The sequence below is a fragment of the Pelodiscus sinensis genome, chromosome 24 (genome assembly GCF_052426305.1).
Source record: "Pelodiscus sinensis isolate ZL-2025 chromosome 24, ASM5242630v1, whole genome shotgun sequence".
Lineage (NCBI taxonomy): Eukaryota > Metazoa > Chordata > Testudines > Trionychidae > Pelodiscus > Pelodiscus sinensis.
Window position 1 is genome coordinate 1708407 of NC_143075.1, and position 13903 is coordinate 1722309.

At 44.0% G+C, this 13903-nt stretch overlaps 1 protein-coding gene across 5 annotated transcripts in view; it reads right to left on the reverse strand.

Annotated features, from left to right (window-relative positions):
- CAMTA1 (calmodulin binding transcription activator 1) overlaps positions 1 to 12686 on the reverse strand; it is a 982645-nt gene extending 969959 nt beyond the window's left edge. For 2 of the 5 annotated variants that reach the window (XM_089773030.1, XM_089773027.1), the window contains exon 1: positions 12373 to 12684. In XM_089773030.1, coding sequence (XP_089629156.1) covers positions 12373 to 12397 — 25 coding nt within the window. In that variant the 5' untranslated portion in view covers positions 12398 to 12684. Of the gene's footprint in view, positions 1 to 12372 lie in introns of all 5 variants that reach the window. The other 3 variants (XM_089773035.1, XM_089773028.1, XM_089773029.1) reach the window with 3 other exon arrangements.
- Between the last annotated feature and the right edge of the window lie 1217 nt (positions 12687 to 13903).

The following is a 13903-nucleotide window of genomic DNA, read 5'->3' on the forward strand; positions in this document are numbered from 1 at the left end:
TGTTTTGAGCTTCAAAGGAACATTTGAAAGTGTGTGACACAAGAATGTATTTATGGAATACAAGTTTCAGGGGGTAGCCAAGTTAGTCTGTACAGAAAAAGCAACAAATGATCTGGTAGCATGTTATAGACTAACAAGACATATCATGAGCTTTCGTGGGCACAACCCACTTGTTCAGCAAAATATCCTCGGTGTTCCTCAAAAAAAAAAAAAGTTGTTTGGTGTTCCTCGGTCTTAAAAAGTTTAAGAAACACTGTACTAGAGTCCTTGTTTGAGTTGCTAGTGAGCTTACCACAGACAGGGTCTTCCATTGTTTCAATATGTTTTCTCTAACACTTTCACCTTAAAAATAAATGTCCTAGCTTATTAAGGCCTGCGTGGTAACTTTTACCTGTGGGCCATTACACAGTTTATAGCCTCTGAGGTAGTGGTCCCTAACGCGGTGCCCATGGGTGCCATGGCACCCGCCGAGCCATTTACGTGCACCCGTCGAGTGACATGGGCTGGTCCAAGCCATTCTTGTACCCCGAGCCCCCAGGCACTTGTGTGGCCCCGCCCCCAGACGCATGGCAACCCCAAAAGGTTGGGGACCACTGCTCTAAGGAGAAGGCAAAGCAGGCCTGCTTATACTATGTGACTCTCTGGGAAACTCAAAGGCTTTGTCTCCACTTGTGGGAGAGAGCTCTCCCAGTGCTCTAAATAAACCACCTCCACAATGGGTTCCACACGGCTCCTAGAGCTGTTGCCTGATTTACACTGTAAACTTGCTGCAGTCGGGGGGGGGGGGGGGGTGCTTTTTCACATCCCCGAGTCAGAGGTTACGTCTACATTGGCATGACCTTGCAGAAGAGTTCTTGTGCAAAAACTGTTCCAGAAGAGAGCGTCTACATGGGCACGTGCTTTTGCGCAAGAGCATCCATGACAGTGTAGATGCATTTCTTGTGCAAGAAAGCCCCATGGTTAAAATGGCCATCAGAGCTTTCTTGCACAAGAGAGCATGTTGCCTGTCTACACTGGCCTCTTGCACAAGAACAGTTGCGCAAGAGGGCTTCTTCCTGAGTGGGAGCATCATAGTTTTTGCGCAAGAAGCACTGATTTCATACATTAGAACATCAGTGTACTTGTGCAAGAACTTGCGACCAGTGTAGACAGGCAGCAAGTTTTTGCACAAAAGCAGTTGCTTTTGCACAAGATCGTGCCAATGTAGATAAAGCCAGAAAGTTGAAATGCAGTAAAGTGGTATTGTAGACTTAGCCCAAGTGTAGACAGGGAAATTTTGCAGCCTAGAAAAACCCTAGGCAGAAGGGCAAGATGACTGTCTCCATCCAAAAGGGGTCAAGAGTTTCAGATCTCAGAAAGAATAAATTTCAAAATAACACTTTTTTTAAACTTACTATTGTTAAAAGTTATATGTAGAAATGCTATAAGAGAAAAAATATTTTAGTGTATTTTATGCATTTAAGAACACTTTATGAATTCAGTGAAACCTCAGAGTTATGAACACCTCCAAACAAAACATCATGGTTTCTTTCAAAATTTACAAGTGAACACTGACTTAACAGAGCTTTGAAACTTTACTATGCAGAAGAAAAATGTTGCTTTTTCAATAGTTTACATTCAATGCAGTACTTTACTGCAGAGTGTGCGCGCGTGCTGCTACTGATGTTGTACTTCCGGTTCCAGAGGACATGTGTGGTTGACTGGTCAAAACATAAGCCTGAGGTTCTATAGTACTTAGTTTTACTGATACAGTCAACCAATCTGTTTCCCCTATTGTTTGGGTAGTCTTTCACACAGAAAAGGAAAACATCATAAAATAAGAAAATGTGACTGTAAAACCCAAATGCTGGCTGGAGAATTCAAAGGGCAGATGCACAACCTCAAACTACTTTTTTAATAGACTACATTTTCAGTTGATGGTATACCTTTAAAAGCAACAACTGATTAGATTTTCGAGATACAGTAATTCTTCACTTAACACTATAGATATGTTTCCGAAAAATGATCATGTTAAGCAAAAATGTGTTATGTGGGGTCAATTCTCCCATTGAAAATAATGGAAAGGGTGGCGGTTGCGTTTCAAGCGGTGGTGTGTGTTGGGACCGGGACATAAGGTTGGGGGAGAAAGGAGACTGGGTTACAGCAGGGAGGGGAGGTGTTTGGCTCTGGGGAAGGAAAGGGGAGGAGAGGGGAGGGGGATTGGATTGGGAGTATGCCCGTGATGGGTCTGCCGGGACCCACACTGCATCCGGCGAGGGAGGGGTCACCAAGAAACAGCGCAGCAAGCGGCAAACCCACTGCTGCTTTGCAGGGAGGCGGGGGAAGCCCTACGCAGCCGCTGGCGACGGGCTGGCTGGGGAAACCCAGCCGCTGGCCTGCAAGCGGGGGCAGAGGAGGGCAAGGCATCCAGCAAGGGGGAGTCAGCAGGGAACGGCGCAGCGAGCAGTGAACCCTCCGCCGCTTTGCAGGGAGGCGGGGGAAGTCCTGCGCGGCCGCCGGCAACAGGACGGCTAGGGAAATCGTGTTATTCCACGGACGGTTATGTAATTGAAAAAACGTTCCCTAAAAAAAATTGGACGACCGCGAAAACGTGTTAAGCGCACACGTGTTAAATGAGAAATTACTGTACTATGAAGAGAGCAGATTTAAACAAGTAAACAAGAGCCATATTTAAAGCCTGAAGTGGGAAGCACATAGAGAAGTCTTAACTTAATGTAACACTAAGCAGGTCAAAAGGAAAATGGGAAAGATTCAGTTGTAAGAAAAACCAAGCAGGGGTTTTGGTTTTCTTAAACGCAATTCCAACATACAATATAGACAGAAGTTGCCAGTGTAGACACAGCCTTTCAGGAGATGTTAAAATGACACCCTGCTAGCCAAAGACACAAGTTTTGCCCATAACAAGCACCAATGTGAACAGCACTTTTCTGCTGACAATGCTGCTTAGTGGCAGTCAAAGTATTTTGTCAGCAGAAGAGTCAAACAGTGGCTATACTACACGACTTTTAGTGATACAGATGTAGTGACACACCTGTGTCACTACACACTGTATAGTGTAGACAAAACCAAAGGCTATGTCTACACTACCACATTTGTCAAAATACTGTATGTCACTTGGGGTCTGAAAAAAAAAAAATAGACCCCTGAGCTATGTAAGATATACCAACAGAAGTGCTGGTGTAAAGACACTCACTGGGGATTGTTTAATTAAGTCCACAGGAGAGCTCTCTCCTGTTGATACAGAGTGACTACATGAGCAATCTTATAGCAACACAGCTGCATGGGATAGCTGTGCCACTGTAAGCTCGCTGGCATAGACATGACCCAACTTTAATCTTTACAGGATGAGAGGAAACGTCCCCATAGTCAAATGCTAATTCTCTTCTGTATTTTGGAGAAGGTAGAGTGACTTCTCTTCCTAGGTTGTAAATTACATGATTAACAAGCCCTGAAAAGGAAGGGAACAGAAGGGAGAACTAAAGAAGTTCAGCTTCTACATTAGAATTTTATCAGAATTTCAAATGAATTATTAAACTGTAACTGAAATTCACATATTACTGGAGGTAAAGAGCAAACTAAGATGACTGCTCAACTGTCTACTCGTTCAGAGCATGACAGACTAATTTTAAGTAAAGATATAGGATGTAACAGTATGGTCGATTAACCGACTAACCAATAAGCAAATGCTTATAGATTAATGCTACAGACTATATGCATTCCACCCCCCCTTGCCAGTAATTTTTTGTAGCAGGCTGGCCAGCAGTTCGGCTCAGTCCCAGCTTGTGCCAGATCCGGGACTTACCCCCACAGCGGCTCTGCATTTAAAGTGTATTAGGAGCCAAGCAGGCAGGCAGCCCAGATCAATTCCAGCTTATGCCAGGTTCAGGAGCTCAGACCTGCTCCAGACAGTGGCTGATACCACCCCATGCTGCTGCCTCTGCTTCAGAGGCAGCAGCACGGGGCAGCAGGCAGCCGGTCCACAAGGGAAGCTGGTTTTTAGACTCACGGACCAGCTCCCACCTGGCACCCCACGCCGCTGCCTCTGATAGAGGCAGTAGTGGGGGTTGGCAGAGAGCTCCCAAGGAGTGGGGCTAGAGTGCCCTGGCTGCCAGCCCCACCCCTAGTCAACTAACCGATAGTAATTTATGAGGTTAATCAACTATTAAATTAACTGATATTTAACATCCTTCGTAAAGATAGCAATCTTCTAAATTAAATCAAAATGTGTACAAACGTTTATCAAAGCCAGTAGCCTGCCATTCAGGAACCATTACACAAACTAGGTTTGTGTAAAAAGTAAAGCATTAAAGAACAGGAATGAACTAAGTATTTTGTAACCAATGTTACAATGAAAAGTTATTTTGTTTTTCAAGCTTACAAAAAGCATACACCATAGTCTTTAAACACCCAATAATATTCTGCAACTGTAGCTCATCTGTTCACCAGTACTAAAATCTGGAAAACTGATTAGTTACCACTCTGGTTGTCATTCTCCCAATCTACCTGTGGGAGAGGCATGAGAAAAGACACAAGACTTACTGCAAGCCCTAAAGCTCAGAGACCAGCTATACTGGACTAGCAGTATGACCAACTTCCACAGTATAGTACCATGCACCAAAGACACCCTGGCCTCTAGGCCACAAACCTTAAATTAATTGTGATAATCAACATCTTCTAGAAAAACAAATATTATAAATATCCTCATGGCAACTGATTCTAAGCCAATTCTGTCCAGCAAGCACAGTAATTGTTGTCCTTGACCCAATGTCAACACCACTAGGACAGCCAGATGCATGTATTCATTACTTCAAAGGATTAATGAAGATTAAATATTGTTATCTGGGGGAAAAAAAAAAATCACAATATGATCTTAGATCCTGCAAAATTAACTTGGTTAGAAAACTAACATTCAACAGACTGAGAATTAACATATTCCAAAACAAGTGATATGAGAACAATGAAAGATCAAGTAATGATGAGCTCCCTTTGTTATAACTATCCAATCATAATTCTGCATTTTTCTAAGCAAATGTTCTGTTATAGGAAGCTGCTTGGCAGTAAATTACTTCAAAACTTTAAGACGGACACCTACAAAATCCTGTACCACAATCATCAGTATCCAATTGTTAACATCACTGACTATGACTGTCCCTATATTATTTGTTTTCCATTTTTTAATATAAATATTATTTTGCATATTAAATATTTCAAAAGCCAAAAGCCCCTTGACTGCTGCATTCTCCTAACTATTAATGTAGCTTGCAGTAAGGAAAATAACAGTATTCTAAGAATTACTTTGCGTAGTATAGTATCTCCATCAAAATCATATTTACTGACTCTGCCTAAATTAATAGCAAAAAACCCCATCACCTTGATATTATAAGGCAACTGGGACGAGTAAAAATACTAGTTTATTAACTATCCAAACAATTTAAAACACGTGGCTACTGTTCTGCTGCATTTTGAGTATGTCAATTTCCTAAAGCATTCATAAGAACGAAATCAAACACAAAGAAACATACCATCTTGGTGTCAATTCTCCATTCATGGTTTTTAAAAAATGGAAATTCACTGATTGTTTAAGATGCCATGTTAATATTCTGGAAATTCAAGTCCTCCAATCTAATGACAGGAGAGGTACAGGATAGGGAGCAGTAGTAATACGCTATTGTTTATTATTTGTACCATCAGAGCACTTAATGAACTCTGCCAGGTACACCTTAGTCCTGCCCCCAAAACAATATATGTATGAGTGAGAAGGCTCTACAATCTCCATGGCAAGCATGTCCAGAGAGATGGTTTTGGAGATGTGGACATCTGTGCAACATTCCACAGACTAAGTCTATCATTCCTAATGGCTATCAGATGATAATGTTCTTCCACTACTAAACTGAGCTAACTATGTATAAGTACCATCCTTACTATCAGTCTCAAGAGAAAACTGAAGAGGTCTGTAGAATGAATTACCCTCTGATCGCCACAGGAGGGTTTCTTTCAAGTTTGTACGATGGGGAGAAGCTTGTAATACTCATGCTGTATCAGTCCTATGACACAGAAATAGATTTCAGATACCACAACTGTCAACAAAGCTCATTTTAGCCACAACTGCTTCAGTATACATATATACAATTAAAATAATTTTAAAGCTTCAAGTGGGGAATAAAACTTGGGTTCTATATTCCACTACCAGCACTACTGCTGTAAATACCTGCCTTCATACAACTGTGTTTTTAAACAGCTCACATTTAAACCTTTGACAGGCTGAATTTAAATTTCATATCTTAACTCTTGAAATTTGTATTACAGAAGTCAACTCCCTGAATTACAATGTGCAGTTGTTCTTTGAAGCACACAAAGAAAATTGTTAACCAACTAAGAATCATATGGATTTGTGTAACAGACTTCTCAGTCGATCATGAAATAGATGACATGGGTTCTGCTCAAAATATAGGAATTAACCAACATAATATAGACTAAAAAAGTTCAAATGTGAGACATGAAAAAGGATATTTATAACAGATCTTACATAAGAATGGCCATACTGGGTCAGACCAAAGGTCCATCTAACCCACTATCCCGTCTGCCAACAGTGGCCAATATCCAGATGCCCAGTGGGAGGGAACACAACAGATAATCCTCACATGATCCCTCTCCTGTCATATGTTTCCAGACCAACAGAAGCTAGAGATACCATTCCTACCCATCCTGGCTAATAGCTATTGATGACCCTAAAGTCCATGAATCTATCTGGCTCTTTTTTGAACGCTGTTAAAGTCCTAGTCTTCACCACATCCTCTAGCAAGGAGTTCCACAGATTGACTGTGAGTTGAGTAAAGGAAAAACTTCCTTTTGTTTGTTTGCTGCCTATTAATTTCATTTGGTGATCCCTAGTTCTTATATTGTAGGAACAAGTAAATAACTGTTTCTTATTCCTAACATTCTATTTGGTTTTTGCCAGCTGCTGGACACTGAGTGGATGTTTTCAGAGAACTATCCACAATGAGTCCAAGATCTCTCTCTTGAGTAGTTGTAGCTAAAATAGTTCCCATCATATTGTATGTATAGTTGGAATTATGTTTTCCAATGTGCATTACTTTGCATTTATCAACATTAAATTTAATTTGACATTTTGTTGTCCAGTCACTTAGTTCGGTGAGATCTTTTTGAATTTCTTCACAGTCTTCTTTGGTCTCAACTATCTTGAGCACTTGGGTATCATCTGCAAATTTTGCCACTTCACTGTTTACCCCTTTCTCTAGAAATAAGTTGTACATAGTAGTAAATTATAGCAATTAGTGACCCTGTGGGTCATTCACCTCAACACAAGAGATGTTAACAACTTATAAAAAAATTAAAGAAGATACCTGTACTAAACAATCAAAAGTCACACTTGATAGATAAGATATCAACTCAATTCATTCCAGCAGTTTTAAAGTTAATGCCTACCTGCCAATATGAAGTCACAAAACCTATTACATACTCTCAAAATGAAAATAGGGTATGTGGGAGAAATGTTGTTACATATGCACACAAAATCCTGAAAGGAAATGGGACAAATTAATTCAAGGTTACTAAACAGAAAAATGCTAATATTAAAATCAAGATATAGATTCTGATTCTCCTCTCATTTACACCAGTTTCACATTATTTAGATTTTATTATTTCAGTGGAGTTCATCATCTACACGAATGTAAGTGAGGAAAGAATAAAGCCCAGGGTATTCTAAATCACAGGACAACAGACAGTAGTAATGAATTCAGAAGCATCAAAAAAGATTAATGAAAGATTCAGCTGACAATACTCCTGTTCATCATTTTTATGCAATTTAATATTTATATTGCGGTAGTATTTTGGGGCTGCATCGTACCAAGCAATGCACATACAAACAGCAAAAAGACAGTAATCCAACTATAGTAGCATATAAGGAAAAACTTTCCAGAAGATACATATTAACTTAGTTAAGATTTACTAAAAGAGATAAAGACAACTTTCCTCAGGGAAAATGGAGCACTAAGGAATCAGAAGTGATGGAAGTAAGGAATATTTATCACTGTCTCTTCAAGGCAGACTAACACAAAAGATATACTTTATCCATAGCCTCAAATTAGCAGAGTTTATGAAATTATTTTAATGTTTAATAACAAGTATTAACATAAAGTTAGATACAGTAAATACAATTAGGAAATGACAGGTTACTGCCTTCTTCCAGTAATAGTAAATCAATTAAATACAGGACTATGTACCACTTTAAAGACTAACAAGATGGTTTATTAGATGATGAGCTTTCGTGGGCCAGACCCACTTCCTCAGATCAAAAAAACTTTTTTTGTTTTTTTGATCTGAGGAAGTAGGTCTGGCCCACGAAAGCTCATCATCTAATAAACCATCTTGTTAGTCTTTAAAGTGCTACATAGTCCTGTATTTTGTTTCAGCTACACCAGACTAACACGGCTACATTTCTATCAGTAAATCAATTACTTATTTTTCTCTTCCCTTCCCTGATAAAGAAAGGCTAACCTCAGATCACTAGTCAATGTTCTATCACAGATGTTACGCCCCCCCTCCAAAAAAAAAAAAAAAGTATATCTGACCCCAAGCATCCTATCCACTCCACTGCTGTTAAACTTGTGATTTAAACATGATTACAAACATTTGCTTAATAAACTTTGTCTATTGTACAATTCCTAGCAAAATCAGCCCTAACTTTGTGTCTTTGACATAATATTAATTAATAAATTATACCCCATCCTGCTTCAGCATTACAATTTGTTTTTCCTTCTCTGGGCACTATGGATCAGCTACATTTTAAGCTGGTTTTAAATAGGTTGTGAAACTGTTTTTGACAAACCTATGTAAAGAAAAGAAACAGGAAAAAATCTGATTACACGGAAGTACTTTGAGTATCCATGTTAAAAAGCTTAATTGGTTAAAGGATATTACGCAACTGGTTAACTGTTTTAATGTAGGTCCTGCCACCATCTCCGCTGCAGCATTAGGGTCCAGCTGCTGTTCCCGTCACAATCAGGGTCTCACTGCATGACCCTGCTCCAGGCAGGCACGTCTGGCCACTGATGAAGTTAATTGGCAAGGGGCACTTACCATCTCTAATGATGAGCTGTCTCTTTATGGCCTTTATATTTAAGGAGTTCACATTTTACACCTAACATAAGAATGCCCATAATGTGTGAGATCCAAAGGTCCAACTAGCCCAGTATCCAGTCTTCCAACAGTGACCAAATGTCAGGTGCTCCCGAGTGAATGAACAGAACAGATCATCAAGTGAGCCATTCCACTGCCCATTCCCAGCTTCTGGCAAACAGAACCTAGGGACACAATCCTGCCCAGTCTAGCCACTGATGGACCTGTCTTTCATGAATTAATCTAGAGAAACACAGCACCAACACTACAAAGCCTACTCTCAGCTTTACCCCAACTTCCAACTTGTATTTCTCAATATTTTAATTACTGTATGTCAATAAAAAAAAAATCACGTATACATATATAAAGTGCATTCCACCATTCAAAAGTAATAAATGGTCATTTTCCCAAAATGTAAAAATATCATGTTAAAAATCAAGAATTTTGCCAATAAACATTTTTAAAAGAAGATCTTATTAAGTTAAAATGCAAATACACCACCTTTATCTGTAAATCTAAAGTGTTTCAAAAGAGATTATCCAGCACTTCTGCTTCAAATATCTTAGACAGTACATCACTACCCCCTTGTGGATATGCAATAAAAAAAATCCTTATCTCAGATCTTCTGTTTTTCAACAATGTATTTATATAGAACAACTTTGAGCTGAAGAGTTGTACGCTTTAACTCTTTCCTACTCACGTAAAATATTTAGTATGTTTTTTCTAAAATGATTTTAAAAAGAAACTAAGTATGGAGTTAACCATTTTAAGCTACTCACATAAGTTTCAATCCCTTTTGGAGTATCCAATAGGAAAATGAAGTTGTCTTTGCATAAATCTACAAACTAAAAAAAATGTGAGACTACAGTAATCTTGTATTGGTGAACCCTTTTTTGTTTCCTCTCAATACATTTCTCCTTGTTTCCATCACCTCCTGAAAACTATTACATGACAGGCATACCTCTTGAGACTTCCTATGTCCCAAATATCTCCTCCCTCCTACTCAATGGATTCATGATCTTTGCCCAATTCTTTTCGTCGTGCCCTATTGACTTGCTCTAATAATAATAAAACAACAGACTATTCAAACCAGACAGGACAGACAATCCCTCCAAAAGACTGCAACTTTGACAACACACCTTTTCACTAACACCTTGCACAAGATAGATAAACTGTTCAGATACCTAAAAATTAAATCACCTCTTTGCAACCCCCAAAAACATGTTGTTTAGCCTACCTCATTAACCAAAAGAGTTACAGATTTATTTTACTTCTGTGTATTGATTTCACTATCATGATTCAAGGAATGCTAAGCAAAACCAGGTAGCTTACCCCTCAGGGTGTGCATTCAGCATGCCTTCTCCCCGCTCATCACAGGCTTTTTACTTGGTAAAGGACTATGCATGCAACTCATTATGAGAGTTATTGGAAGAGAATACACAATTTTGTCCTTAGTTGCTTGTGCCGGAAAGGAAAGTGCACATGCCAGTCTCTTGCTATGGAGTGAGGTGTATTAAAAACATATTAAAATGTAGAAAGAATTCATGCAACCCAAACTCACATGCATATGTATACATAAATAAAAACATATACAGAGAAAGTATATTCAGTATAGTGGCCCTATTCATCCTCTCAGCACTCATTATCAGTTCAGTACTAGTGGGGACAAAGGTGGCTGCTGATGATGCTGTCCCTTCTCCCTAGGGTGGAGCACAGTATGCGTGCAGAGAGATGTACGTGCACTTGTGTAAGGACAGATGCACCACTATTTACATAGGAGGTCCCTCCTATAATTGCTCTTTCCATACCACCAGGTAACCTTTACCTCCCAGAGAGAAAGTAGTGTATCATCTGCTGACTCCTCCCCATGGGCTAAACAACACAAGGGCAGGATCTGCCTTCTATAACCCACAGGCAGCATACAACCTGCACCTTCCCATGAGATGGACACAATTATTGCTATACATATTACAATAGCTTTCAAATGTCCCAATTGGAATCAGGGCCACATTATCAAAGTACAAATCAATAATCATCCTTCCTCTGAGGAACATGTAACTCATGACAGGAGCACACATTTCCTGACACATCCCAATATAGTGATCTGCTTTTTCCTCAAAACAGGTGTAAAGAAGTGGTCATTGCATGAACTTGAGTAAATTGTAATTGGCCTGCCCTCTACATTGTGGAAAACTGATCATGCCATACATTGCCATCACCTTGAAGCCCAAATATTGTATTTTGCCTATAGGGGAGCAAAAAGAGTGTGCACATACAATGTCAATTGGTGGGATTAGAAGGAAGGTTCCAAATGCTATACGGTACCATTCCACAAGCTGAAATATGCGCATTTTTTGTATTTATATTAGAGTAGGAGTTTAATTAGGGCCTCACTGCATTCCACTACTGAAAAGTATCAATCCATGGAGCCCACCGCAAAAAATGTAAAACACCACAAGATGCAAATAACAATGGCAAAGAGCTTGGAAGAGAAGAGGGAAACAACATTAAAACGCCAGTGGTGTGCATGGGTTGGCAGAGCGGAATTGGCTAATTGTAATGAACAGTTAAAAGATAACTATGCCCCCCCCGAGGAGAAGTGTGTGCGCACGATCTGCCCTGACACCGGGCTGTGTGCACCAACGCCCGCCCTGCATTTGCCCCAGGTCCATGGGCTCGGTCTCTTCTGCACCCGCCGGGCGGGCCTCACGCGGACACCGCCTGCCATCTTCCCGGCGCTGCGGGCACACGCCGGGGCCCCCCGCGCGGAGGTGGAGCCAGCGTGCCGGGCCTTCGCACATGGCGCGGCGAGAAGTTCACACCGCCGCCCCCCGCGCAGCGGCACCGCGCCCGGCCGGGCTGGAGGGCACCGGCTCGGCCGCCCCGCGGCGGGGAGAGGCCTGGCGGGCGGGGCGGGCCGGGGGCCCCGAGTGGCCGGGCCCGCCGTGGCGGGGGCCGCGGAGCGGGAAGGGGGCTGCGCCCTCCCCCGCAGCGGGCGGCCCCGTGACTCGCTGCCCGGGCGCCACAGGCCGGGCCCGGCGCTGCCCTCCGCGGGCTGCCAGGCCGGGACGCGCCCGCCCGCCCCGCGGGGGCGCCCTTCGCGCGCCGGGCCGCGCCCCCCGCGCCCGCCACAGCGAAACTTTGTGGCGCGGGGCGGCGCGGCCCGGCCGCGGGGGGGGGTCGGCCCGTGAGCGCGCGCCGGCCGGGCTGAGGGGACGGGCCCGGCGCTCTCACCTTCCGGCTTGTTTTCGGCAGCCATTTCCCCTCCGCGCGCCACATCCTCCTCCGCCTCCTCGCGACCGGGATCCAGGCGCGCGCCGCCGCCTCTTCCCGCTGCCGCCGCCGCCGCCGGGCCGGCCACACCGCGCGCTCCGCACACACCCCGGGCCGCCCATTGGGGGAGCGTCCAAACTGACACTCCCTACAGCCAATCACTGACAACGGAGGGCGGGCATGGCGAGCTAATGGACCTTACTGACAACCCACCTAACCAATCAGTGAGGGGAATCGCTGCACTGACACATTCTACAGCCATTCATCGATCAAAGGCAGGACCTGAAGAGGACGCGAAGGCCATGAACTGACAGTTTTCAAAGCCAATCAGACAGTTGGAATCCTTTCACTGACTGCTGCACCAACCAATCACTGCGAAAAGGAAGCGGGCAGTGAGTGGGGGGGACCAAATATTATGACAGCTCAGTCAGCGAACGGGAAACGAGAAACGCTAAACTGTCAGACTGCGTAGCCAATCATTAGGTCGAGCTAGGGGGGCCACGTGAGAGCCTTCTGCTCCGCCTATTGGCCCTGAGAAGGAGACACCGCCGCCTCCTCGCGAAACTCTAAACAAAGGCCCTGATTGGCGCGACGAGCGGGCGGGCGGCGTCCAATCCGCGCGGCACGTTCTGCGCGTGACGCGCTGATTGGCGCGGGGTAGGCCGCGCGGGCTCCGGCGCTGAGGGGAGCTCGCTGCCGGTGCGGGAGGACAAGATGGCTGCCGGGGCTGGGCTGCTGGACGCTCCCGCCCGCTGGGGCTCAGCCCCACCGGTTCATGGGTTAGACACAGGCCCGGGGCCGCGCTCTCCTCGGCCCCCTCACGGCGCGCGGGCCCTGGGCGCGCCCCCGGGGCAGGTTCGGAGAGGAGCGGGCGGGGGGTACCCCTCCCCCCCCCCAGCGCAGCAGACTGGGCCTCGGTGACAGGCGCGTGAGCAGTGACCCCGGCACGTGCTGCCAGTGGAGGCGGCGAGGGCCGGAAGTGGCGAGTTCAAGCCCCAGGCACGTGGCGAGGCTGGGCAGGGAGACAGGAGGCGCGTGGGGGCTCTGCTCTGGTTACCTGCAGCGCTGGGCCAGGGGACAGGAGGGGCGGATGGAGCATTGTCTGACTCGGGACAGCGGCCTCTTCTGCTCTTGCGTTCATCTCACACTGTTCTTTTCACTGGCCTCTCCCGCCTTCCGCCACTGCTTCGGCAGTGCTCACTGAGTGGAAGTTGCTCACTAGTCAGTGTCATGCTAGCATTCAGCATGTGGCCCCTGCCTAATCTACTACAATTAAGCCCTGCATCGAGTACAGGATTTACTAATTTCCTTGAGGTCTTTTCTTGTCATCGATGCTTTTCAGCATTGGAGTTTAGTATTTCACACACAAATTACTTTACCTTTGCTAAATGTCTCTGCGGTAAATTATCTCCATTTTACAGTGTAGACTTGAGTCACATCCACTTTCTGGCCCAACCTACAAATGGTGTGCTGTAATTTTGGGTGCTGAATT